General features: G+C 50.6%; 1 protein-coding gene across 3 annotated transcripts; it reads right to left on the reverse strand.

The window, feature by feature from the left end:
* Positions 1 to 39: 39 nt before the first annotated feature.
* On the reverse strand, positions 40 to 27848 carry DTX2 (deltex E3 ubiquitin ligase 2). 3 transcript variants are annotated; one of them, XM_031591819.2, is made up of 10 exons: positions 27419 to 27848; positions 23233 to 23617; positions 18637 to 19231; positions 14104 to 14162; positions 9172 to 9303; positions 3244 to 3314; positions 2995 to 3153; positions 2751 to 2912; positions 2223 to 2312; positions 40 to 2003 (listed from the first exon to the last, which is right to left on the reverse strand). In XM_031591819.2, the coding sequence occupies exons 2-10, from the start codon at positions 23537 to 23539 to the stop codon at positions 1779 to 1781; spliced, it is 1800 nt and encodes a 599-aa protein (XP_031447679.1). In that variant the 5' UTR covers positions 23540 to 23617; positions 27419 to 27848; the 3' UTR covers positions 40 to 1778. The 3 variants fall into 3 exon arrangements, with proteins under 3 accessions (XP_031447679.1, XP_089978406.1, XP_031447680.1); XM_090122280.1 differs by lacking the exon at positions 27419 to 27848 and adding an exon at positions 27082 to 27349; XM_031591820.2 differs by lacking the exon at positions 9172 to 9303 and having other exon boundaries at positions 41 to 2003; positions 27419 to 27846.
* Between the last annotated feature and the right edge of the window lie 28 nt (positions 27849 to 27876).

Genomic DNA, 27876 nt, shown 5'->3' on the forward strand with positions numbered 1-27876 from the left:
CACTGAACCACACATCAACGCATGAGTTGCATGGAAACAAGGCCAGATATCCCATTAACCTTATGGTTTTGTTGCTGTTTCTTTTACATTTTAATTAATATATGTACAAAAATAAGTTTTGTTACTTACATACATTAACTCAGTTATATATTTTATATGAGGCCCAGAGGAATTTCTCTTCACTCAACACCGCCCAGGCAAGCCAACAGGTTGGACATCCATGGATTACACAGACCAGCTGGGGAGGGGAGAACCAGGCACAGCTACAGTCAGTCTCCCTGTGCTGGGAGGGGGAGCTGGGGAAACTGAGGCACAGCAGCAGCCCACTCCTCAGGGTGAAAGCCACACCAGCAGCTGCTGCTGGGGATGCTCCAGAGCTGTGCCTTCAGTGCTTGGTGGGGTGACATCATGTGGGGGCAGTGAGTCAGGCTGACAGTGCAGCACCCAGCCCCAGACAGCCCTGAGGTGGGGAGGCTGCAGTTGATTGACATATAAGAGTGCTCACTCAAGGGATGGCTCCAACCACACTCGGCAGGAAATTCTTGCTTTGCGTAGAGAATTTTCACATCAGCACATTGCTTTGCTCCCTGGGACTTCAGCAGTGCTGTAGTTTTCAGCTGAGCTGTAAACTAGAAACCTCCCTTTTGCAAACAAGGCAGAACAGTGTCTTTACGCAGAGCCCAACAAACCCCAGCCAGCCCAGAAGAGCACCCTGTTTTTGCAGCATCCCCAAACAAAGCCAGCAATTGTACTCTCCATGAAGCCTGTATGTAGCAGAGGGTGATAACTGATGCTCAGAGGGTTAAGCAAAGGGTGCAAGGACAAAAAGGACACTGGGTACAAGCCCCCAGTTCTTAACATCTCCAAAACCCCTTTCATTTTTGTATGGGCATGACAGAGGGAGGCCACATGGAGAAGAACATCACTGCAGGCAGCAGCAAGAGGGAAGCACAGGGCCTGTCACCACCCAGTGGCATCAGCACTCCCTGCAGCATCACACCATGCCAACAGCACAAAGCTGCATCAGGCACAAAACCACAGCAGCTGGCCACAGGGCTAAGACACAGCCCCAGAACTGCTGCTGCTTCCAGGAGAGGGGAGGCAGGAGTGAAACAGCAAGCCAAGCCCCCAGGCTCAGCACATGGCATCCTGCCCCTGCAGAGAGCTGGGGTCCTCCAGCAGAGCTGAGCTTTCCCTCCCTTCTCCTGTCTGGATCAAGTGACGCCAGCTCCACAAAGCAGGCTGGGCCCTCAGAGGGGAACACAGACAGAGAAGGAACCCTGAGCCATCAGGCAGGACAAAGGCGAAGCAGCAGCTCTCCATGGAAATGAAGTGTTTATTACAACCAAGAGATACAGGCATCAGCTACAGGGGCAGGAGGCTTTGCTCAGAAGGAGCTGCAATGAGAAGAAGGGAGGACCTTCTCTTCTTTCCAAGTGCTCTTACAGGAGAGAGACACTCCTGTCACCCCAGACAGACCAGGGCTGGGATCCTGCCTCACAAGGGGCCCTGTCACCTCACCCACCACCACTCTCCTAGCTGCAGACACCAACCTACCTGGACATATAGTCACGCTTTCTACAAAAATAGCTTCCCTCCAGGAAAAAAAATAAGAGACTGTACAGAGTACACAGCACTCCCACATGACAGTGTTATTGCTTAGTGTGACAGATGGTCAGACACAGGAACTTAAGGCAACAGGAATAAGTGCACTGGGTGGGCCCCTGGGCATGGGGCCACAGAGATGTGCACAGCCCAGCTGAGCCCCTCAACACCACTCATTTTCTCAGGCAGTCCTCGGTGACGCCCTGGGCAGCCAGCTCTGCCAGCACATTGTCCAGGTAGTTGGGGTCAGGGTAGCCATGGCCACTCAGGTTTGTGTCCATCTCTGTTTTGTGGTGGATCTCATTCCACACCACTGTGTTGCTCTCACCAGTGGTGCTGGAGGTGCCCACTGTGAAAATCAAGCGCCTGTTCCAGGCCACCTTCAGGAGCTCCAGGACCTGGGTGGGGAAAGATGGGAAGGAAAGAAAAAAAAAACAAAAAACAGTCAAAACTGTCCTTCAGCAGCTAAAGCCATGAAAGCTGCTTGCCAGAAGCTTAACAGCCTAAATCCCTGCTGTATCAGGAGACCAAGGAAACAAGGTCCCTTCCAACACTGATGTATCCCCCTGCCACTTATCTGGTGCCCCAGTAGGAAAACCCATCACACAACACCTTACCTTTCTGCCTTTCTCATTGTCTGGTAGGTAGCAATAGCGAGGAAAGCCTCTTGCTGTGTAAGGCATCCCTGGGTTGGGGTGCTCAGGGCCCTGCAACAGATAAGATGTATTTGGCACTTTCATCCTCAGACAGCAGCAAAATTTGGGATAAGATTTGGGATAAGCAGGAGGATTTGGCAGTCCTATATCAAGGCAGCTCTTCATGTGAAAGCAGCAGAGCACTGCTAATTGTAGGAGGTATCTGACAGGTTCCTATGGGACATGCTACATCATGGGTCCTCCAGGAGGTGCCGCATGCTGGGATACAGGTAAAGCCAGCTCTTCAGATTATGTGAATTCTGGTGGCAGAAAATCCCATACCACAGCTTTTCCACATGGCCTGAGGAAACCCTCAGGCATCTTTGGCAGGCTGCTCAGCAATGGGCTGCCTGCAGGCAGCATGTTGGTGCCCTGTACTTTTATGGGAGGGAGGCCCTCACAGCTTCTGCCAGCAGGCTGCAGCTGTTCCCAGGAGCAAGCTGTGCTCACCTGAATGCCTCTGCTGATGTGGTAAACGATCTGGATTGTCCCACAGTCCCTGTGGCCAGGGAGGGATTGAGGGAAAGTGGAGACCTCCATTTTCCCTTTGGGCTGAGTACCAGTTTTCTCTCCATAGATGGTCTTACAGGAGGGGCACTGCAAGCTGCCATCCTGTGGGGAGAGAAGCAGGTGTCAGAGCTCTGCAGTGCATCACCCAGACACAAGGCACATGGGAGATGGACTGGCTCAGTACCTTGTTTCCATTGGAGTACATGGCCAGCACACAGAGCATGTGGAAGGAGTGCTGGCAATTCGTCAGGCGACCGACCATCTCTGGCTTGATTGTTCTGCATTCACAAGCATCACTGTAACCTGAAGGAGAGGCCAGCTTCTCCATGCAGATGATACAGTCCTGGAGTACAAGACAGCAAGGAGAAGGCCACCATGTAGCACCTTACAGAGCAGTTAGACAGCTTGTGCGTACACCCCCACAACCCCTCACCTCATCTGCAGGAGCGCCCTTCACCTCCACCAGGTACTTCTTCACCACTGCTTCTGGGTCGGTTGGTGCTGCTGCACAAGGAGAGAGGAGAAGGACATCAGACATACCATGAGGTATACAGGCACTGCAGGGTGACAGCCAGTAACTGGCCAGGATGCCAAGGAGAAAGGTATGGGTTAGAAAGGAGAGAAAAGGCTGCTCCAGCCAATCCACAGAAACCCTGCAAAAGTTCCCCCTGCCAGGAACAGCTAGTGCTGGGACTGAGTGCTGCAGATGGGAGAATCCACAAGCACAAGCCTCTGCGTGCTCAGGTTTCCCATTAAGAGGGTGGGAAATGCCATGTAGCAGTGGATGCTTGCACCCTGTGCAGCACACTCTGGGGGAATCACTTGCAGCTGCTATGCTCTGGGTGCCCCTATGTATCCCAAGTAATGTCAGCCAGGTCCCAGCTGAACTTTCTGTGCAGCTACAATCCAACTCAACTCAAGGACATAGTAGACTCAGTGGGAAAGAATTCTGTCATAGGCTATTAAAGGAGAAAAGGCACTCCCACACCACTCAGCTGACAAGGAACCTTCTCATACCATGAGTAAGACACTGCCAAACCCTGCAGCTGGCCACTTCAGGAGAAACCTAGCCATGAACTGAGCAGCAGACCTTATCTTGAGTACAGCAGAATTAGCCTTGCATCTTTAACAGAGAACAGTGGCTCTTCTCTTGAGCTTTCACACACTCGAATCTAGTAAAACACAACACAAGTCAAAAGATACACAGAACAAAAGAGTTTTATAATAGGTGCCCTATCTGCAATACGAAACATTGACGTTTCCCTGAGCATAACCCTCTTCTGCCAAGGGAGGAGTTTGCTTACCAAAGCACAGCAAGCACATGCCCCATCCCCTCTGAAGTGTTACAGGATTAAGCACCAGACATCACACAAGACCCTGGTCTGGTTAGGGCCAACAGCATCAGCTGTCACTCAGCTCCCAGCCAACCCCTTGCTGGGAATTGCACTGCCTGGCCAGGCCTGGATCCAGCCAGTGGGCATCACACATCTGCACTGCACCAGCTGGAGCTCCTTACCCATCACCAGGCCCATCACAGAGGGCTACACCAGCCTACAAAGGAAATATTTGTACAAGTGAAGTTAGGGCTGCAGCCAGCAGGAAGCAAAATGAGACCTGCCACTTGGCACAGGGGGCTCCTCACTCTTCCTGCTCTGCTCCAAGCCTGCTTCTGGGGAGATGAAGGATGAGATGCACCAAGGCTGCTCTCCTCTGTCCTGGGGCAGACAAATTCTAACAGAGGTTGGACAGCCACAAGCACCAGTGCTGTTACCCTGGGGCTTGCAAGGAAGGCGTACTCCAACGCTCCCTCAATGAACAGTGGGTTCTATTTTCCAGATAACCACTTCTCATGGTAGAGCCAAACACGATAAAGCAGACAGGAAGGACTGCTCACATGCCAAAGCCAGCATGAAACTGGCAGAGATCTGTCAGTTGGCACAGACATGAACCAGGCAGGAGACTGATTTCTCTGAATGCCACTAGCAGAGATGGGCAAGATGCAGACAGGAAGAATGCACCTCTTCATTGCAGAGCTAGATCCAGGGCAACGCAAGAGATGAGGCAGTGAGCTAATGTGGGTGGAAAGCCATTTCACTAAGGAAGATGGATGAACTGGGTGCTAGACTCTCCAAGATGAAGGCACAGTCATTAAGACAAGTTATTTTAAGATGGGGATTCCCGGCCATTCTGAAACATTTGATATCTGGCAGCGTGAAAAGCAGGAAGGTATGACTGAGCACAAAAAGAGAAAATAAGCCTGTGATGTGAGAGGATGCTCCTCTGAGTGCTGGCGCCAGGCAGGAGATGTTGATGGCTCAGCCACAGTGGGGCTGAGAGATTACTGCCCTGGAGCCCCTCAGCCAGGAAGGTGCTAACAGGACACACTAAGCATTAAGTCAAACACAGGAACTTGGAAACAGTAGTCTTCCATTTCAGGAGCACGCCAAAATTCCTTGGAAAAGCATTTCCAATGGCTGTCACAAGAAGAACAGGAAACAAACAGGAGCCTGAGCGAGCCTCCACCTTCCAGCACTCAGGATAAGAGCTCAGCAAAGCCAGGAGCTGCCTCAAGGTCTCATCCTGACCTCATGGGGAACACTGTTATGTCATCCTCTCTGCTGGGACCCTGCTCACATGCAGTGGATCAAGACAGTGTGCCAGTCCAAAACAGTGGCACAGGGATGCCATCTGCCTGAACTGCCTCTGCTCATCCTCAGCTCAGCCCACCAACTCCTGTAGCCAAATCTGCCCCAGCAGAGTGCTATGTGATGTCCCTGTCCCAAGCTCCAGCTGACAAACACAGCATGGCACTGCTCATGTGTGGCAGCTGGATGTGGGCAACTGCAAGAGACTGTCACAGGGCAGCAGGAGGCTTCAGCTTCTGCTCTGCCAGTTTTAGAGAGGATGTGTGCACAGAGCAGGCTGCTACCCACCATAAGTCCATCCTCTTCCTTAAGTACTGATCACAGTGACTGTGTTTGCATTCCTGAGGGTCCCGTGCTGCCCACCAGGCTGATCTCAAGTCCTCTATCTTGGCTGGTTTTCAGGTGTCTCTTCAAGGTGACCTACCTTCTCATTTCCTCTGGCTACAGGCTGGAGAGAGCAACGCCAAAAAAATGCACAGATAAGGTGGTACAGACAGCAAGGGAAGCAAGCAGAGCATGTGTCCAACCAGCAGCAGTGCCTGCCCAGCACCTGGCTCAACACCCTCAGCTCACCTGCATGACAGATTTAGCAGCTTTAGAGCTATTCACCTTGCCATGGGGTACACTTGCCATGCCCCAGAGCAGAGCAGCAGCCTGCCCAACCAACAGCTGTTGCACGAGCCACACATTTCCACACCGGAATCACTCACATACTGCACCATTTGCTCTGTGGAAGCATTTGCTTCCAAGCTTTTGTTCTAGCCATCCCCTGGGATCAAAGCCTGCTTAGACTCCATGGTTTTCAAGATTAATAGGATTGGTCAATTCTGCTATTGCATCTTCAATGCTGTTTACCACCAGCTGGCTTAACACTGTGCTATTGATCTATCCAGGACGTGAAGGAATGTTTACCATAAGGAATAATGATTTTCCTTAATGCTTCCCCTTCCTCCCCATAGATAATAAGCCGCCTGCTGAAGCGAGGGCTTTCCAAAGGCAACATTTCACAGATGTGTTTTGAATCCTCACTCAGCAACCAACTGCTTGCAGCAGCGACACCTCCTTCCTGTCCCCAGGAGAGCCATACAGTGAGCAGCACACAGGCTCAGACAGGCTGTTTCCAGCAAGTGCCAACACCTGTGGCTGGGAGCTGCAGGCTACTACTGGCAGCACACTGCCTGCCCAGCAGTGGGTTTCCCCCAGACATGCAGCACGGTGTTGGCCTGAGCCTGACATCACTGCCAAATAGCAACACCATTAACGAGTCTTGACTAATTAGTGCCTTTGTTGAGTATAACCCAGCTTCCCAGAAAGTTGGATGCAGTTCTGTCAACAACACCTTACCCAGATTAGTGTGCAGGTACAGGTTCAGTGTTAAGGCATTTTCCAAAGCACCCCACCAGGGCTGTGAGGCCAAAGCACAGAGACCTCTAGGGCACTTTCTTGTAACAGAGCTAGCTCTGAGATTTGGGACAGTGCCACAGCAAAGGGCAGAGCGTGCCAGCAGGGTAAATACTGCCATGTTTCTGCTGCACCCAAGAGGAAGGACTGGAGCCTGCAGGAGGCAGCAAGAAGGACTCAGCAGGAGCACACTGCACCCACCACCATCTATCTTGGTACCAGTTGCTGGCACTCACACTGATGTGCCTGCATAGCTCTTGCTGGAGCTCTTAGGGACAGAAAAATCTGGAGAGGTGTGGAGATGCAGAAATTCAGGGCACAAGACGGACCTGTGTCTGCCTATTATAGCTTCAGGGTTTATAAGAAAGAGAACAAGAACAGTCTGACAAAGTCAAGCTCATTACTGTTACTACTCCTTGGCCATCAGGAGTGTTGCACAGGCACAGCTTGCTCCTGGGGGCACCGAGACCCTCCTCATGCAGCAGTCATGTGCTCAGCACTTTGCAGGTACAGCCTCCCTACCCCCAGCAAAGGATGTCCTGCTTTCTAGCTTACTACATCTTGTTTTGGAACAGAGAGGGGCGCCCCCTCCCCCTCGATGAGCACTGGAAGCAGCAGAGCTGGCAAAGCATCTCCTCTGCAGCATATCCTGAGCAAAATGGTTGGACTGAATCCTGCTATGCCAGACGGAAGGAGCCGCACTGTGCTCATGTCACAGACACAGTTCCTTCTGCTCATATCCCCTCTCTGCCCCTAGGCTGGAGGTTCCCTGGTCCCACTAGGTGGCATTGCTGAGCCACAGCAGGGAGCTGGCACAGTTCTCCAGAGCAGCACCGGGCACAGCTCCCACAGCTACCCTGTGCCATACCCACAATTCAGATCCCAAAGGCCAAGCAGGAGCCTGGCTGCATGAAGGCAGCACTCAGCAGCCCTGCCCAACTGTCAGTCAGGGTGGAAAGAAACAGCCCAGCAGGCAACATGTGTGTGCCGCTGGGTGTTGCATCAAAACTGATGGAGAAAGGTGCACTGCTGTAGCAGCAGGTCACACCTTGTTGCAGTGTACAACAGCTCTGCAGCATTAACCATCATTAGCTCTGCTGCTGCACAGTACATGGTGTGCAGCACAGGGCAAAGGCTGAGGAATGCTGCACCAGTCCCTCCAGCTCTGCCTCTGCTCAGTTCTCCTCCTCCAGCTCTCATGTTCACATCTGCTCTTCCCCACTTTTCCCCCTGCTTTCTCCTCCCCCTCCCACACATCCTACTCCACATGTAGTGCCTCTCATTGCTGCCATTTCCATCTTCTCCCCGCAGTTCTGTACGTAACACAGTTCCGCAAGGCATCTCCTTCCACATTAAATGTCTGTTTAGTGTCCCGCTTCGGAGGGGGTTTGCCCCCATCTCCCTGCTGAGCTCCCTCACTGCACATGCTGGCTCTCAGAACCAAACACCAGCAAGCTCCAACACAGCCAGGTGCCTCCCCACCACTGTCATGAGGTTCCATCTGCTCCTGAATGCAGACACCTCCATGCTGGGCACCCATCTCAAGCAGAGAGCTCCTTCTGCTTATCTGCAGGGAGGAGCTGGCTGCCCACCCCAGGACACAGTGATCCTTATGGGTCCCTTCCAAATTAGGATATTTTATGACACTCATTCCAGCAGTTCCATGGAAATCACACACCATGGGAACCACACTCCACAGCAGATACCTTCAGCCTTCAAGACAGAGGATGCAGGATGCCAGCAGCACTGCAGGGCAGGAGCCAAGCCCTGGGGGCTCATCTCAGCAGGGAGCAACCCAGCCCTACTTGCCACCACACAGCCACCAGAAGGGGTTCTACTCCCTTCTATCCCAGACAGGAGTGGAGAAAAACCCATCCCAGTTTGGCCCTGAATGCCCTACGTGACTCAGGAACCTGCTTGGCTGCAGGATCCTCCTCACCTTGTGACTCAGCCATGAGCACAGCTCACAAGGAGACCTTCCCTGAGACAGCATATGGATAAGTGCCAGACCCCAAACGTTTGGGGGAACCTGAAGAAATCAGTCATGCACAGAGAGCAACTGCGCTACTCCAGATCTCGTGACTGATGGAAACAAGCAGTGCTTCCACAGGACAGGGTTTGCCTTCTCACCTTATTGTACAGCCTGTCAGAGACCACACACACTGCTTCATCCTTGGCAGGATGAGCATCACGAGCCAAAACAGAAGAGCCAACAGGGTTCAGGGGGGAGACAAGAGGAAAAGAGGGAGGTAGAACAAGTGCAGAGAGATAAAGAGGAGGAGATGGAAGCAGATATCAGTTTGAGCAGGAACTACCTTTCTTGGACACTTTCCTCCCCTCCTTAACTGAGCTGTGTTTTTTAGTGGCTTTATGGGTGCTGGCAGCTTGCGGCACACAGGTGAGGTGCACGGGGAGTCCAGCGGCTGACATCAGAATAGCCGTCATGCCTACAGCAGGTACGAGATCCACATGCAGGAGGGAAACAACGGGGAAACACATTCATTAAAAAAAAAACCTTCAAACTTTCAAAGAAAATAATAAAAAAATAGAACAAAACCAAACCCAGGCCCTTGATTCATCAAACATGAAACAGCTGGCAGGCAGCAGGATGGAATCAGCACAAGGACAGGATCCAAAGGCCTTCGGGAAAGAAGAACCTGGGCAGCAAACCAAAGCAGGGAAAATGTGGGCATCTTCCAGGCTGGGACTGAACAGGACCTTCCTCTCTGCTTTGGCTTTAGGGCTCTAAGACATTTTGAGTCTGCTTAATGCAAAGCCCTGGAGGCAGCGCTGACCCTGGGGGGCCTGGTATTGCCTGCACAGCCTAGGGTGAGCACAGACAGAGCTGCCCTGTTCAAACACTTTGAGCCTGGGACTGCTCACCCTCCCTGCCCCAGTCGGCACCAGGACTGCTGCATTCACTGCACCCAGATTATTAAGGCAGCGACTCATTCACAAGGACAGCCATTCCCTGAAGGTAAGAGCAGCACGCACAGAGCTACAGGACTGATCATGCTGATGGAGTATGATGTTTGCCTGGGAAATTCAAGCCTGCTGAAGGTAGAACATTCCTAAGGTGACGTACTGCTTTAAAACTCATGTTTCATACAGCTGCATGGTGTTCTCGAGAAGAGAATTCCCCCTGCCAAAGTCAAAAACAATTCATGGCTGCAGACACAGCAGCCAAAGCCAGCACCTCCCCAAAGTTACCTCCCACAGCTGCCTGTGCTAAACCACATCCTAATGCAAAGGAAATGCTTGCCAGCATCCCCAGATCTGTGCATAGCTCATGGCCAAAGCTGAAGTTACCAAGGCTTCTGTTTTTCAAGCCCATATTCAGCTGAGTTGGGAAGACAGAAAAGCAAATGCATCACTCAGGACAAAATAAGGTGCCAGCCCACACAGGACTGAAGATGGGAGTTACAATGGGAAACTCCAATCAAGTGCAAGCAGTAAGGCTACTTCCTGCCTGAAGTACAATAGAAACCCCCTGCACAAAGCCCATGTAAATGCCCCACAAGCAGAAACAGTCCCCATGCAGCCCCAGCCATGTTTTGTACCAGCTTCACATAAGGCTAAAGTACAATAGACATTCCACACACTGTTAAGTCTTCCACAATGCAAGAGTTAGATGCTTTTACTAAATAGCACATAAGGACCAAAGACTTTTAGACGGAAAGCATTTCACAAGATGGGATGAGACACAGTCAGTCATTTGCACAGGACTGCCCAAGGAAGGGCCAGGCTGCCCCATGCACTATATATCCCCCAGCACACATGGGAACTGGTAATCCCAAGCCAGGAACCCTATTAGGTGCTGCCTTTGCTGAGCCAGCTTTACATAACCCCCCTCCCTCACCCAGAAGCTGCAGGGACAGAGAGGATCTTTGGAGCACAGTGGCACTGAGTCAGTGACCTCACCCCACCACCAGCATTGGGCTGTTCTCAGCATGAGCATCAAGGGAACAGCATGAACATCACCTGAACATCACATCCACAGATGTCACAGCTTCCTGCAAGTCACAGACTGCTGCATGCTCCCAGCCCCACGCTACACCAGCAGTCCTTCAGCCTCCAGAATGCCTTGAGCAACAGCTTAAGCATTCCTCTAACAAAAGCTACTTGCTTTTGGAGGCAGTGAGCAAAGCTGAGCAGCTGAAGCCCAGCAGCTGCAGAGCTGCCACCTGCTCACACCAGGCAGGTACTTGGGTCTCAGAGGCTGTGAATCTCAAACTGCCTGACCCCACCAGAGCCATGAAATGCCATTTCCCAGCCTGCTGCAAAGGAGGGAAGTGGTTAGGCTGTCTCAAACGCTCATTTCTCAGCATTGTGATTACACTGATTGCAGAGGCTGACATTTGATGAGAAGTCCAAAGACCAGCAGGGATTGTCAGCACCCACACACATCTGACTGATATGCAAATGCAAAATTAATGCTCTGTTGAGGAGATCAATACAAGTTTGCTAACTAACATGCAGATTCTGCTGCAAAAGAAAAAACAAGATGAAAGCAGAGGCTGGGAAACTGACTTCAGACTCCACGTCAGAAACCAAATGAAGAACAAGGCACAGAATCCCATCTAAGTTCAATTACCCACTAACATGGTCCTTCCAGTACCTTGAACAACTTACCCAAAGTTGTCTACCAGCACCGTGAATCATTGCAAAGCAATTCAGTACTGATTCCAGGAACTCTCATTTCACGAGCTGCAAAGGCAACAGCAGGTCCATGTGCACACAGAGCACTGGTTAAGCACGGGACCAGGAGAGCTACCCCCAGTTCAGTGCTCTCCCCATAGACAACCTTAAATTGGCAAGAAAATATTGTTTCCTATTTCTACCTTCTGCTGCCCTCACAGAGATGCACTATGAGTCCTTTCTTCCTACAGATGCAAACCAAGAGAGCATTCAGAATGGGGTTGCTCCTGTGCTATGTTGTTCTTTCGGCTTATCTCAAACACCACAACAATTCTTCCTTCAGAGTGCTGAGACAAGGCTGGAAATCTCAGCATCCAACGATCCTCCCACAAGTCTGGTGACAAGAGCAACCAGCAAGTGATTCCAGCCTCACATGGAAATGTGTACATGCCAAGTGTGTGTATGTATATGTGCAAGAAGCACACACGTCCCTCCCTCTTTTCTCTTGCTCGAAGCATCTACATGGCCATGAGCACTGTTACAACTCCATGGGGTAAAGTTATTTTTGCTGCAGCTCTGACGACATCCACCAGCTCTTCTCAGCCTCTCATGTAAATAAGGCACTTTTGTAATATCTTGTGCAGAATATTAGCATGGGGAAAAACACCCTTACATAACGCACAGAGCACCAACCAGCTGCTTACTCACTCCCAACCCAGAACACCCAGCCAGTCACAGCTCAAACACCAACACCGTGATTTAACAGTTTGCTGAGACTGGTATTTAGGAATTTCTCTGTACTAACCAAATACCAAGAGTGGAAAGAAAGATTAAACGACAGATTTTTCCATGCACCTCAAAACATTAAAGTAGCAGAAAATGAAAAAACATAGAGAACAGGGTCTCAAAGTCAGCTTCATGATTTCTGGAGCCTGGAGCTGCAGTGTTATGAACTCTTCACTAAAATTTCAGGCTCATCACACCACCAAAACCCACCTTCTCACTAACAGCAGCAGGATCCCCCATTATCTGCTGATTCAGAACTTCAGATTTCTCTCCTCCCTGGCCCCTCAGAGCATCCCAGGTGTGATCACAGCCATGGGCTACAGAGACAGAAGACCCAAAGGAGATGCTTGCCCTGTGGCTGCTTCTGCAGTGACCACAGCCCAGCCTACACCACACTGCACCCTGCAGTCACTCAGACTTCCTGCTTGCTGCCTCCCAGGGATCTGGAGACCTTTTTCAAATTAACAGGGGACGACTTGCATATGTAGAACAAGGTCAGTTAACACTATTAACATAGCCTGGCTGCAGTAGGGCTTGTCAGTCCTTTGCTGTATTTACCCTTATGTGATTAAGTAACTAATTACAATCAGTGCTAACAGCCAGGGGATGAAACTCAAAGCTCCCACAGCAAGCCCTGCTCACAGGTCATCCTCCCAGACAGAGTGGGAGCTCTGCTCTACACCTCATTTCCACAAAGCCTGATCTATTAAGAGGGAGCTGGAGGAGCTACATGCTGTCAGTGCACCCTGTATTTAACTTATATGGTGCCCATTTGCTTCTGGAGATCTACAAGACACAATCCTCACCAAAGCATTAAAACTGGATGACTAGAAACATCAGTGCTAAGGGATCACCAGGGCAAAACCTGCACTCCTAGCTGGCACTGTCACACTGCAGTCCCCACAGCTGCAGCCAACCAGGTCAGAACACCACCAAGTTCTAGCACTCAGATTTCAAGCACTTGCTGAAAGCTATAGAGCTGCCATTTTCAAGGCAACGCCATTTCATGTTTCACAGGCAAATCTACTCTGAAAAGCAGCATTGAAAATTGGCACTTTCATCCTTCTCAAATGCACTCCTTGGGTATATTTAGGATCAGATTCACAGGTTTCAATGATAACAAGCCAGGCTGCATTGTGTTGCCACAGGAGACAGCAACTGATTTAACTTCTGTTTCTTCCTTTCCCTAAGGCAATGCATTACAACCCTTTTTTAGCAGACGACCACCTGAGCTTTTGTAATAAAGCCATACAAAATAATTCCATACAGCAGCTTGTGCTACAGCCTTCCTCCTTTAAGGAAGGAACAAAGGAAAAAAAAAACCAAACAAGCAGCAATTGCCAGCAGCACACAGCCTGGCCCAGGTGCTCCCCCATAGCTGAAAAGTTAGCAGCCAAACTCTAAATACACCCACTTGTCCTAATAGCTCACAGCCTGCCTCTAAACTACAATTCAAAAGCAGAGCTACTTAGACAAGTCCAGAGCTCATCTCTCCTACCCCAGAACTAACTGCACACCAGCTGGCATCCTGCTTTTACATTAGGAAAGTGCTCATCCATGCTAACCAACATCAAACCCTCACCTCAGCTAGGACAGGAACAAAGCCTTACAACAAGCTCTACCGAGAAAAAACAATTGCTAAGGTTCAACCTATTCTCTTTCAAGTCTGTTCTTTCTGCTGCTTGGATTTTTGGACTAGAACTTCTTCACTACTAAACAAAAATCAGTTTCCCTAAAGGCTAAAATGGAAAGTAAGTGCCAGAGGAAGCACTCACTAACATAACCCTAAGAACAAAGCAGATAAAGCAAAACAAGATCGTTACCTGCCAAGGCCTGGTTCAGTTTGCTGGGCTTGGACATCTTGACTGGAAGATTTAGAGCACTAGAGAGAACAAAAAAGAGAAAACTATAACAGTGCAGACTAGCAGTCAGGTAAGCAAGAGCTAACTAAGCCACAGCAGCACACAGCCCTAGATATTTTAACAGGCTTTAATTACCCAGGTGAGCCTCACCTGGGACCCCCCAGCCCCCATCGGCCCAGCAGCCATACTTAGGGAGCCCACCCCTTTATAAAGCAAGGTTCTGATAGTTGCTTTCTGTCTTTGAGGGTACTATAAAATATATGAACAAGGGGAGAAATGCTGAAAGAGGCTCAGAAGAGTTTGGCACTGGCTTTACCTTAGAAGCTAAAAGACAGTGGACATCAATTATCCCTTTTAGATTCCTAGCTTGCTTTGGTAGCATTTCTCAGTGCTGGCAATAGCATCTTAAGCAGTTTAGGAAATGTGGGTAGTTGCTCAGCTGGCAGCAGGAGATAGAAAGGAAAACTGCAGCGTAGAAGCTGAGGGGATTGCTAGGAGCAAGCTGGACCCCAGCTTGAAGCCCACCATGCTGGCACAGAGAAGTCACCTGTGGGCTTTGCCTTAGGTGGCACACAGGCATAACAGCTCATGGGCAGCAGCTGTAGTCACTACACAAGTCATTTAGATGACCACCTCCCCAAATCAGCCCCAGTTACATCTGCCCACCACTTTAGAAAGGCCATTATCAAGTTCCCAAAGCCACCTTTTGTCTCTGAGAACCTAGGTCTCTTCAGCTGGGATGCAAAATGTGCTGCTGTAGTCAATGCAGCATCACAGGCAGCAGTCCTTCTCTCAGCCCTGCTAAGATCCAGCAGTGACACATCGATACCTTGCTGTTTCTCTGCCTGCTGTGTTTGGAGCAGGTTCCTGTATGCTCTGAGCCCCTGAGGGAACCCTGGGTCTCAGTGTAGTGTTGGCACCCTCCAGACCTTTAAAGGGTCCTCCGGAAGTTCCCTTCCTTTTCTGTGCTTTCCCCTCCGTTGCCCCTAATGTTGCAACGTTTTCAAGTGATGCAATCAATTGTTCTCACTGCAGCCCAGTTCAAACCTCTCTGACCACAGTGGAAATCCTCCTTTCAATTTCAAAGGGCTGTTAGTCAGTTACTGTGACCCTCTTCACGACTTGTTTCTTCCCTGATTTTGCTTCTTCATCACAGTTCCTTCTCACTTATTTTTCTTTCCCAATGCTCCCCCATCTTCTCCCACCACAAAGCAGCCCATGAGACACTGCAGTGTCCATTCCTGGTCTGTGACGCCAAGCAGCTTTGTGCCCAAAGTGCTGCAGCCACCTGGGTGCTTCCATCTCCCCTTCCCCATGGAAAGGAAAAACACAGCAGAGCTGAGGATTCAAGGAAAGGAAAGCCAGAGCTGATCTGGAAGGGGGATGAGGAGCACTTTGGGAAGATGGCAGAAGGATTCCCTCTTTTCTTTCCTATGTTGCAAGGTCCCGTCAAACCCAGGAGCCAGAGCTTCTGTGAAGTGAGAAGAGCCCTCAAGATGCACAGTAAAGGCAAAGGGCTTTAGCTTTGATTGCAGGAAGGCTTTAAGCCAACTAAACTGATGACGTAGGAACTAAATTTTTATTTCCCATGGACTACAGACACGCAGACTCAGTTTGAAATAGGACATGCTAACCTATCCATGTGAACACAGGGCCAGGGCTGCCACGTGCAGAAACCTGCAGAAATCCCAGACACAAGGCTGATGAAACCAAGGGAAATTCACACTGTGCTGCCTCTGCCACAACGCTGCCTGGGCAGATCTGAAGCTGCAGTGCGTAGGAGGAAGTGTTGCCATGCTAAAAAAGGTGCAGAAACGCAACTCTGAGCTTACGTTGGGCCTGAGGTGGTTTTTTTTTTGGAGGAGGAAGGAGGTAAAGGAGGAGGATATTGCTATGGCTGTGTAACACACACATTGTGCCAGTGGGTGCGCCCGTTCCCACACCTCCGCTGCCCAGAGATTCCCAGCTGTTGCCTGCATCTCTGAGCCAAAGCTCAGGCTGTGCCTGCAGCAGCTGAAAGTCAGTGCCTGAAATCTCTAAATGCTCTGGTCTGCACCTCCTGAGCACATGGGAAGATCTGGGGCTGCAACACAGGATGCTTCCCAGCATGGCTTCACCCAGGGATGGAAAATTGCTGGAGGCAGTGCTGCCTTCTGTTCTCCACACACAGCCCTTGCCACAGCACACTCCATCTGTGGCTCTCAGTGTAGTCTGCAAGGAGGCTGGATTTGCTATATTTACAGCATGGGAGGAAACTAAGGCACCAAGAAGCAAAATAACCTGCCCACACTTATTTCATACATTAGAGCAGAGCCAAGAATATTAACAACTACTTATGCCTTGGCTTGCTCCAGCCAACACTCCTCTCTGTTTTCCAGAGACTTTGATCCTCCTGAGAGCATGGGAAAATTAAATCTGCAGCATGCAGTGCCCGAGCTCTACCCTCACCTCCATCCCTGCAGCAAGCAGGTAACGTTCCCCTGCTACTGATACCACAAAGGCTGCAATGTGCCCATGCTACCACCAACTGCACTGGGGTGAGCCCTGCCTGTGCACTGGGAATAGCTGTCACTGCCACACAGAGAGCTGGGCAGTTCTTCAGGATGAATTACTCCTTTCTCAGACCTTTAAGAGAGAGGATTTCTTTAGTCCTGCCACTTTTAGCTTCATTTCCTACAAAATTAGGTGCATGTAAATGGGCGTACATAACTGCACTGCCTTTCAGTCTCCAGTAACTTTTGAGCTCAGTTACAGCTCAGCTGCAGCAAGGCAGGAGCTGGACTCCCCTGCAAGCTTTGTGAATGTCTGCCAGGGGCATGTGCTTCAGGGTAAGAAGCTGAGCAGTGCACACAACACAGCCTTTATTAGACATCAGAGAATCCCTCAGTGCCACCACTCCCTTTCCTGCAGCACACACTGCTCTGTCACAGGCAGCACAGCTCCATTTGTTGGTGGATGTTTGTGCAAGCTGCAGTGATGGCCGCAGGGAGGGAGCAGCTGAAGAAAGAATTGCATGGTGCAGCTAAGACAATCAAAGACACACAAGCTCTTCCTGGATAATGAGTACAGCATAATTAGCACCTCATCCTTGCAACCACAAAAGCCTCACTAGCGATGCAGAGGAACTAACCCACAGAGCTAAGCTGAGGGGAAAGACAGGGAATGCAGTGGATACAATAACTAAGGAATGTTGTGGGCTTAGGAATTAAATGAAATGCTTTGTTAGTCCATGCTACTCCGGTTTCCCTTAATTGGCAGAAATGAGGGTATTTTCTGCTGGAACATGGGCTTCATGAGCCTGGGAACATAACCCAGCCAAGAACAATTACCCCAACCCTGCACTATTTCCAACTCACCACATGGGAAGGAAGGGGAAAAACCATCCTGGGCTGTCAGCTGGTGTTGAAAGAAGCCCTTTCACATAATGAACTGCAGTAGAAGACAGATTGCCCCATGTGCATTCATCTGTCTGGTCAGGGGAAAGGACAGAGCTCTTGAAAAGGTGATGTCAAATGACTACGAACATCTCTAAGGAGAGAAGTTCAGCAAGTGAACAAGATTTAAGTCCTGCTTAAGATACAAACTTCAAAACTCTCTGCTAATTGCATGGAGCACAGTATGCTTTCTCCGCCCTTCTGATCTCTTATCTATGTCTTTACCTGGGCTGGCATGGACAGGTAAAGCAACTCTGGCAAGTTTGCCTCTAATTGCTCAGATGCTCACGGTGATGCTTGAGATGATTACAGCACAGAGCACATACACTGCTCTACACAATGACCGAAGGAGCAGTCAGACAGCCCTTACACAACCTGCAGTTCAAAGTGACGCAGCTAGAAGATGATCAGTGCATGTATTATCATCAGCTCTTAGAAAGAAGACAGGCCATGGAAGACCAGCTTAGAAAATATCCCATGTGCAATGAAAGCTAGTATTTTGCTTGGTTTGGGTTTCATAGAGATCAACCCCACAAGAAGACAGAGGGAAGTGCTCCACTTTGTGAAGGAGACTGCCTGCTTCAGCCCCGGGGATAACTGACTGCAGCTAGGCTAAACAGTTTGTACACAGGAGAGAAGAGGGCAGCATGGTGAGCCCACAGGATGCTGCTTTCCATTCAACAGCCTGCAGCACCTGCAAGGCTTGAGGAGAACTGAAGCATATTTTGAACTAAAAAGAAATGCTTGTAAGTCTCCTTTGCATTCACTTGGTTATCTCCCTCAAAACGCTACCTTACATTTCCTCATGCCTGCAGTATCTCAACCTGACCACTTCCTCCAGTGGTTCAATGTGGCTTTCCTGGCTGACAGGGATGAAATTTCAAGTGGGGAAAAAAGCAAGGGAAAGCAGAAAGGAAACCTCCTTATCCATCAGACACGAGAGGTCTGCATTCTTTTAGGGAGAAGAGCTTAGCAAAGAGAGGCTCCTAAACAACAGAGACCTGAGCACAGCAGGTCTCTGGCACACACACAGCATTTGAAGGTGAGTCTGGGTCTGTACCTGACTCCATTCGATGTGGACAGTCCTGTGCTGGGGCCCACAGCACCTCCAGCCTGGGGTAAAGCCCAGCTGCTCTGTGCATTGAGTCGTGGTGTTGACCTCGCTCCAGACAAAGCGGGTTTGTTATAGGGCACAAAGCCGACGCTGGAAGAACTCACTGATGTCGTCCTACCAGAAACCTGAGGTGCAGCAGAGGAACTGGGGAAGTTTGTCATGGAGTGCCGGAACCGCGTGGTGATGGGGCCAGTCCCACCGTTCAGCCAGCACTGCTGGCACGAGCAACCTGTCCCCGTGTGAAGGGGAGCCAGGGCGGCCGTCACGGGGTATGGATTGTCCACCCGCCTCCGAACACTGCGGCAGAACCTCGTGGTCTTGTTGGTCTGCACTTGAGCCACCAGATCAACTTCATAGTTGTAGCCTAAGGGTTTGAGGTCCACCCGCTGGTGGCTGGAGGCGTGGGCTTGCTCCAGGAACACGCAGACGTTCATCTCATAGGGGAACCAGCCACGTTCATCGTTCTGCCACTCCCAGATGATGCCCTGCTCGGCTGCTGAGTCCCTGGGAAAGAGGTGTCTGCGGACTGCCCGCATCGTCCCTGGTAGGAAAGAGAGGGAAAAAAAGAAAGCACTTTGAGATCAGAGAAGCGGACCTGCTTCAGTGATGCTGATCTGCAGTGTTTAACAAAGAGCACTAATAGACTTCCTCATCCCGACAAAGGTGGTTTTGCTCACAGAGCTCAGAGAAACAGAACACCTTGGAGATCCCTGTCCCCCAGCCAAATCTGATTGAGGGCTGGCAACAGGCTCAAAAGCTGCTGAGAAGAAGGATGGGAAGGGAGGAAAGGAGAGAGGATGCGGAGACCAACACACCCAGGTGCAAAGGAGCAGCAATCATAGATGCCTCACTGACTTAAAAAAAAATTCAGACTGAGGCACAGATCTGGTAAAAACCTCCCACAGCCTCAACAACAGAGTAACTATAGAGACACAGCACCTACAGAAAGTGCTGCTGGGGCTGAAGGCCCGTTTCCCTCTGCTGCACAAAGGCCTGGGCAACTCTCCTCCCACGAGAGGAGTCCCATGAGGGCAGGACAAGGGCTTCAGAAAGGGAAGGACAGGCCCAGCTTCTCGCAGTTCCTGACTGCTGCAAGATGTGCAGAGAAAACCAGCGAAGTCATTTAGAAGCTGCAGAGAACAGCTGCTCACATAAAGGAAAAGCACTGAAAGCAGACGTGCTGTTATTGCAAGGCTCTTCAACAGCAACAGCAGGAGCTCAAACCCCCCAGAAGCCAGGCTCTCCAAGGGATCTCGTTCAGTTGCTTTTTTAAAGCAAAAAACCTCCTGAGAAGGAAGTAAGCCACCTAACAGGACAGAAGCTCAAACCTCTGCAAAAATAGGCTCCTGCAGCTGGGCCAGAACTGCTCACAGTGGGAAAAAACCTCAGCAGCCCACTACACTAAGAGAAGCTGGGAATATCCTGGGGCAAGTCTGGGAATGCAGGCAGGTGGTGGGGAACAGAAATGCAAAGAGCTGTTAACACAAAGGAGTTCAGAGAACAGCATCAAGAGGGAAAAAAACAAAACCAACAAAGCCTTTAAAGCAGTTGTGAGGGCTCTGACCCGGAACTCCAGGAAAGAGGTGAAAGAGCACATCAACAAACAAGTATCTGCACTTCAGCCCTGCTGAGAACTGCCCCAGGATGTTCTTGTGGCTCTGTGGGACTGCACATTAGCTGCACCAGAGGGCAAACTACGCTGCAGCTCTGCCAACAGTGTGGAAGTCGTACCTCTGCTCCCACTGCACTCCCAGGCTCCTTTGTGAGTAGCACTGCTGGTTTCTGCTGAGTGCTTTGGTGGCCAGACCATGAGACCCTGTGAAATTCCATAGCTGCTCTGTAGGATGGCTCAGCCAAAAAACCAGAGACTCCTGTGGGATAAGGCTTTGCTCTGGCAAAAGCCAGGGTGGAAGGTGTCAGCAAAACCAAGCTGACCTTCCCCAGCCAGGAATCAGTGTCTGACATGGGAAAGCAGAGAACACAGCCAAGAATATAATCACGCAACGACTGCTCCCATTCAGCAATCAACTCCTGCTAGGATTTAGAAAGACTGAGTGCACAAATCTATGTTCTCAACAGACACTGGGGAAGATCTGAGCAGAGGGAAGAAGGATGAGACCGGATTGGGACCAATATGATGAGAGAAGCCCTGCATTTAGAGATGGATGCTGGGAGCTTGCTCCCAGCAGAGAGGAGACCAGCACAGGTAAAAGATGCTGGAAAGTCAAGCAGGATACACAGGTAAGAAATCAGCAAGGCAGTCCCTGCTCCAATGGCAGGTCAGAAGCTAAAAGCAGCACAGGGAAGACTTCAGGTGTTTGCAAGTAACATGCAATTTTAAGATCCCCAAACTGCAGTGGTGAGAGGAGATTGTAAGAGTCAGTAACAGGAGCCATGTGCTTCATGGAAAAGGTCCCCTTCTCCCAGGCTGGCAGGGAAGCTGGCATGGAAGCTGGCATTTGTCTCCTGAGTGGGCAAACAGCTGTGGCAGGAGGACAACTCCTGCTGCTGCCTCACATTCACTTCCAGCTAATCTGCCCAAAGCAGCAGCTGAAGCCTGCGGCTAATCCTGCCCACAAGATCCCCCTGCACAGCTGTCAGTCCCTGTTGGTAGAGATGCTAGTCCCATTAACACTGGCTTCCTGTTATTCTCCCTGGCTTCCTTTGAAGAGCTATTTGTCTGTCTAATAGCTAATGAGCAGAATACAACAGCCTATTTTTTGCTCTGTTTAAAGATTTTTCATGGGGATGTTTCCTGCAGAGATTCTTTTTTCCAGCAGATGACAAAGGTCAGCTGGCTGCTTCCTTAGAAAGGTTCGTGTTTAAGGCAGAGCCCTGCAGAGAGAAAGTCTTCCTTAGAAGTGGGCCACAAAAAGGGGATATGAGAGCATTCTCAACAGTCACACAAACAGTGCATAGGAACAGGTACCCATGTAGGGAGGCTCACAGATCAGCATCCCTCCGAATCAGTGGGAAACTCTGCAGGAGAGCTACAAAGTAGAATGAGCCTTTTTGTTGTTAAAAGACCACCACAAACCTCATCCCACAGAAAGAGGACATCACGTCATCCAGCATCATTTCCAAAACTGTACTGTGCTTTTTCCCTGAGATGACTAAACCCAAATCATCCTGCAACGGACAATACAGCTAGATGCTTTGAGGTCTTTCACAAAAGACTAAAGAGATACAAGACATCTGCACATATGAAGAAGGATGTCCCAGTTGCACTGGGACACATCATTCAGCCTCCCACAGGTAATCAACCTCTACAGGCTGAGATCTCAACCTCACCCAGCTGGGATGTGTCCTGGCAACAGATGGCATCTTGGTGAGGGAGGGCCTGCTGCCCAGGTGCTGGAAAGAGCACCAGCTGCACAGCTCCTGCACAAGTGCAGCGTGAAGAAAACAAGAAACAGCTGTTGGTGCCAGCTCTGGTGGTCTGTGCTGTGTTGCTTGAAGGCACAGCCCTTAACAGAGCTTCCAGGCCATGCTGAGCCAATCCTGCCAGTGCTCAAGACACTTCTAGGGAAAACTCATCTCAGGGTCACTGGTAAGCACTATGAAGTCAGAACAAAAACACGGATGCAGCTGCGATGAGTATTCACCACTCTAACCACTTCCCTTTCCTGTAGGAATTGTCTTGTTGCAGTTGATTCAAGACAGTGCTCATTTCTTGCTTCAGCTGGCAGGAACCCAGCACTGTGCCCAACTTTGCAGCCTGGTCTGAGGCTCAGGCAGTGAGCTAAACATGACTGTGTCCTGTGGCAATGGGAAAGGTGCTGGCAAAGGGAAAACTGATACACAGAGAATTTTCCATTCATTTAGGGGTGTGTAACGTAGAATCTCCCTGGATTTTCTGGAGATAAGAGCACACGTTCCATCCCTTCTTTCTGAGCTACAGCTGCTCAGCACATCTGGAGTAAAAGAGGGCAGGATCCGTATCAGCACATTCTGAGCTGGTAGCCCCAGTGACCTCAGAAAATCAAGATGAGAATGAAAATTAAACTCCAGTCCTGTAATTAGGAGCAGCCCACCCTTCATCCCTGGGAGGAAGCAAGCAGGCCTGGGACAGCAGCAGTAGGGGACTATTCTGCAGCTGCATTACATTGTTCTGCCAGAAGCAGGAGGCTTTCACAGAGCAGCTTGCACAGGATGGCATGCCAAAGTAGAGCAGCTGGCACACCTGTTGCAGAGAGAACAAGGGATGCAGCCAGGAAGGTTTCAATTGCAAAAAGGCCTTTTTGTGGAGTGGTCTTGAATGGATGCAGGCTAGGGGAGAACAGGCAGAAAGTTTCCAGCTCTGAGGAGTCTAGCTCACAAGCTCTGAGCTCCAGAGGTCTCGCGATGAGGTCTCTCTCACCCCCATCTGCCTGGCATAGCCCTCCAGATTCATCAGCCAACACTGCTTTGCTCACATGCCGGGTGGCACACAGCATCAGGAGAGAAGACACAGCACATGACAAGTGACAACAGTGTCCTGCAAAGCTCTAAGTACACAAGCAAGCTTACAAAAATGCTGGCATGAAAAGGAAGCTCCCTTACCTGTATCCTGCCGGAACTGTGTCAGGCTTGGGATGTCGATGACATAGGGGGCCAAGCTAGCATCCGCATGTCCCAAAGAGATGCTGCTGCTGACAAGCCCTGATCCTGAACGCCGTCCCTTCTGCTGAGAGGCCTGGAAACCCTGCTCAATGAACTTGCACACATCTCCTCGGTATGGCCTCCACCGGCCAAACTCATCCTGCCATTCCCACACCACTACTGCCGTGGAGCTGCTGTGCCCTGGGATGGAGACAGGGGCTCCGGGGGGCCCGGCTGAGCTGCTTCCTGCTCCCTGAGCTGCTGCCATGGTCCTCCCAGAGGTCTGGACACACGGAGATCACAGACAGCAGCTGCACCGGCTGGCTTTACACCATCTTCTTTACACCTGCAGGGAGAGACACAGAGCACAGCAGAGCTGAGAATGATGCCCCAGAATCAACACACCTCAAAAGACATACCACACAAACTCAGCCTTTCACAGAAGATGCTCACTGTGCATTTAGGAGACTATAGAAAAGGGAACACTCTGGTTGAGGGCAAATGAGGTACCACCACCTACAACATGCCAATGCGACTTCTTTTGCAAATCTGGAGAAAGAGCTTCCTGAGAAGACTCTGCTTCCAACACTAGGCACCACCAGAGTCTGCAAACTTATGCAAAAGTAGCCCAAGGCTGCTGCTGATCTGTATTAAGCTTATCCATCAGCACTGAGCCAAGCTCAGACCTGAGAAGTATGCCAAGCACCGCACCTGTGCACACTGATGACTTAGTTATGCAAGCAATTCCTGAAACTGCACTGCTCTAAATCCAGGGTTACAATGGCAGCTCCATTCTGGCCTCAGATTGTGGGGATTCAAGAATATTCAGAGCAGAAGCTGTGCAGCAAGACAAACGGCATGAGAGATGAGTGACTGCCGCATGATAAACGATCCTGATGGGAGGAAGAGCACATGGCTAGGAACGACTCATGACTCCGACTGGATAAGTGCCTACACGCACAGTTAAGGAGTAGACCAGAGGTGACTTTGTGGAATGTTTTGTTGACACCTAAGGAGGGCTGTTACAAAAGAGAAAGTGGGAATGTATATAAGGGATGCTAGAACCTGCAAGAAACAATTTGGATCGTTCAATCATCTGAGTCTGTGCCTTCAGACACTGCATCTGATCACTCCATTTTCATCCAGGATCAGTCCCTTGACTCCTCCTGTGCAGCATTATACACGTACACAAAGCCACAAGACAATCCTTTATGCATGAACGTCAGTAAAGCACAGAAATAAATTTGTTAAGCTTGATCTGAGAGAAGAATTGGGAGAAACAAGTATGGAAGTAGCAGGAAGAACAGAGGGGACAGAGGGAACAGCCTGTGTTCCTACCTGCAGCTTCTGGGGCTGGAAAACAAGGAATATCTTAGAACAAAGGACAGTTTGCATCACTAACAACTCAAGCCAGATGCAGAAAGCCATTATGAAATGATGTGGGGAAGAACAGAGAATGGGGTAGGAGCCCTAAGACATCCAGATATGGATATAAAGGGCAGCAGCTAAATCCTAACACTCACAGAGCAAAGACAGAACACAGACAAAAGATCAGCAATGATCTTAGCCTACAAGAAATATAAAACAGCAAACCCAAAGCCATCCAAAAAACAAAAAAGAATTAGACAGCAGTGATGACAGACAAGTTGTTAGGGAACACAGGCAGAACAAAGATGCTATTAAGACACAGCTATACACTTATGTATGGTTTCAAAGGCAGCGCCCCACATGCTGTCACAAGGCTGCCACAACCCACCTAGCTGGCCAGGCACCAGGACCTCCATGTGAGGAGGTGGAAAGGGGGACTCACAGGTGACAGCTCACTTAGAAATGATGACCACTCACTTCACAAAGTGGTGTTGTTGTGCTAACAGCACTATCAAGTGTTAGAAGCAGGGACACCGATCACACACGGTCACCAAGCTGTGTCCAAGAGGCAGAGTACTGATAGCTCACATTCCTGTGCTGCTGTGCCATTGCAAGGAATCCTGTCCAGACCATCTGGACACGTCTATCTTGTGCCTGAATGCCAGGCAGAGCATTTGAAGATCTCCGTGGCGGTGCTGGTGAACAGCTGGCTACAAGAATGCGAGTGTGAGTGAACAAAATTCATTCGGGTTTAAAAATAAAGTCACCTTCTCCCTCCTAAGGTCTCACATTGTTGATTGCTCACTTCACTCCAGTCAATAAAGAGCTACGAGCTTCCTTCCTGCCAAGCAGAAAAGTTCAGGCCTCCCAAGAGGCAGAAAAGCTGTGGGAGGCTTCCACTGGAGGATGCCATCTGCATAGAGAATGACACTGCTGCCGGATGGGGGAAGAGCCCACGCTCCGCAGAGCATCCCATCCATCCTGCTCGTATGGCTTGCTAGCTTAAAAAAGAAACAGAATTATAAAAAAAAAAAAAAAAAAAGAAAAGAAAAGAAAATAATCTAGCAAAGATCTAGCAAAGACTCACCCACGTGTCTGCATTTATGAGATGAAAACAACACTTTCCCAGGAATGCAGAAATGACAAATTGCTCTGGGTCACCAACAGCACACACTGCTCACAGCAAAAAGCAGTCAGTTACAGCAATGCACATAGCTTGGTTATTTTACTGCTCCAAACAGCAAACTCAAACTGTAGGTGTCAAACTTGACACCTGCCTCCACCAGATCATTTTAAGGCAGGTTTCACACCACACATCCACACCCTGCCTGGACTGAGTCAGAGCAGGGCTCCGGGATGGTCTGTCCATCCCACGGTGCAGCTGCATACCTGCAGCAGGTGCTCTGAGCCTCAAAATAGAGAGCTGCACCATTTCCCCCCCAAAGTTGTTGCTGACTTTCATATTCATGCAGCCACAAGAAGAGAAAGAAGAATGGAGAAAGGCTTTTTGGAGGGAGTCAGCAGTTTGTTTTTTCCTTCTCTTTTTGAAGCACAGCAGCAGGAGATGAAGAATAGCAGTGCACTGAGCACCGCATCTTCAACCACCATCAGTATTTGATGCTGAAAACTGGCAGGTGACAAAAGCCTGCTGTCACACCAGGGTGGCAGTGATACTTTGACTCTGGATGTGCCAGCAAAAGCATGCAGACCTGCTGCATGTGAGCACAGCTCTGACATTTGCTTCCCCACTTGAAAGGAGAAATATTCCCTGTGCTGGGACTGCTGGTGCATGGAAGCAGACAGGACTTGGGGTGCCCTGCTCCTATAGCCCCACAGCTCTGGATGTGCCACACACCCACCTGCCTGGCAGCACATCGCCTTCAGCTTTTACAACTACCCCGCCAAGCCAAAAGTCACATCAAGAACAAGGAGTGACACTTATTTAGCAAACACTCCCAGCTCCACTTAGCAAACCCGCAGCTACCCTGCCCCAAACGATAACAGGAATCTGACTTCTCAAAGCACAAACTTTAAATATTCCAGCCACACAACTTCTCCTCGGGAAGCTGAATTAAGGTTTGTTTGCTTTGACCTTTAGCACCAGCACAAGTGCTGCAGCGTTGCCAGCCTTCAGCTGGGGACCTCAGTGAGAGCTGGGCGCATTTCAGTGGTGCTTCCCACCACTCAGTTCACTCCCTGCTCCTCGAACCCCATCCAGATCAGTCTGTTTAACAATAAGGTCAGTACATTAATTTAAGAATCAGTGCATCAGTTTAGTAAAACAAACGCATAAGCGATAGTTCTCAAGCTTTCCATTTCAGCTTCAGGGGACGAGCAGTCATGTTTTCCCTCACTAATTTTGCACTGGGGACAGAACACAAGGCATCTGTCCTATGTCTCAATGATTTTGCCTCACTAGAAGTTCCGCATTCACATAAATACCTTTATCTTTTGCCTCAAGCACCCAGGGGCAATCCCCCCCGGGTTCCACACGCATTGTTTTTAAGAAGTGCCTCACTATGTCCTAACAAGCAACGGGAATCTTCCAAAACGGGGAACTCGGCCGGCAGCGGGCGAAAGCATTCAGCGACGGGGCCGACGGCGAACAGAGGGGCAGCGCTACGCGGGCACTGAGCTCACACGCACGGAGCGGAGCGGCCCGAACCTTCCGCAGCCCCGGCCGCCCGGCACGGCGCAAAGAGCCGGGGCCAAACGACAGAAACGAGAGCGGCGGCCCGAGCCGCACATAAACCCCTCGGAACCGCACCGCCGCACCAACCTCCGCCGCGTCTCCGCAGCCGACGGGCTCCACGCAGCCGGAAGCCTCACCGCCCGCGGGCTCCGGGGAGGCCCAGGGATAACAGCGGCCCGTCCGGCGCGGTGCCGTCCTCACGGCCTCAGAACGGAGCGGCTCCTGCACGGCACGGCGCGGTCCCGCTCCCGTACGGCGTCTGGGCAGCGCCGCCACTTCCCGGCCGCAGGCGGAGGCGGCGAACGCTCATGCGCGGCGCGGGGCGCGATGGGAGCTGTAGTGCGGGGCGGAAGGGGCGGGGATTGGCGTGACGTGAGCGTGTGAGCGTGCGTGCGTGCGTGCGTGCCCGGGGGTGTGTGGGGGTGGGGCTGTGCGTGTGCGTGTGGCCTCTACTGTGAGCGTGTGTGTGCGTGTGTGTGCGTGCACACACCAGGGCTGCCCCTTCCCTGCTACAGAACCCCGCGCTCGCTCTGGTTCAGCTTCAC

The sequence above is a fragment of the Phasianus colchicus genome, chromosome 21, assembly GCF_987193195.1.
Source record: "Phasianus colchicus chromosome 21, bPhaCol1.hap1.1, whole genome shotgun sequence".
Taxonomy (NCBI): Eukaryota; Metazoa; Chordata; class Aves; order Galliformes; family Phasianidae; genus Phasianus; species Phasianus colchicus.

Excerpts from the sequence above, each read along its gene's own strand:
- DTX2 (XM_031591819.2), bottom strand. The coding sequence starts at position 23,539 with ATGGCAGCAGCTCAGGGAGCAGGAAGCAGCTCAGCCGGGCCCCCCGGA. Across the intron at positions 3,315-9,171 it reads GAGGAAAGTGTCCAAGAAAG|CAGCACCAACCGACCCAGAA; the intron begins GTAGTTCCTGCT and ends CTCCTTGTGCAG. Across the intron at positions 2,313-2,750 it reads ACATCAGCAGAGGCATTCAG|GGCCCTGAGCACCCCAACCC; the intron begins GTGAGCACAGCT and ends TATCTGTTGCAG.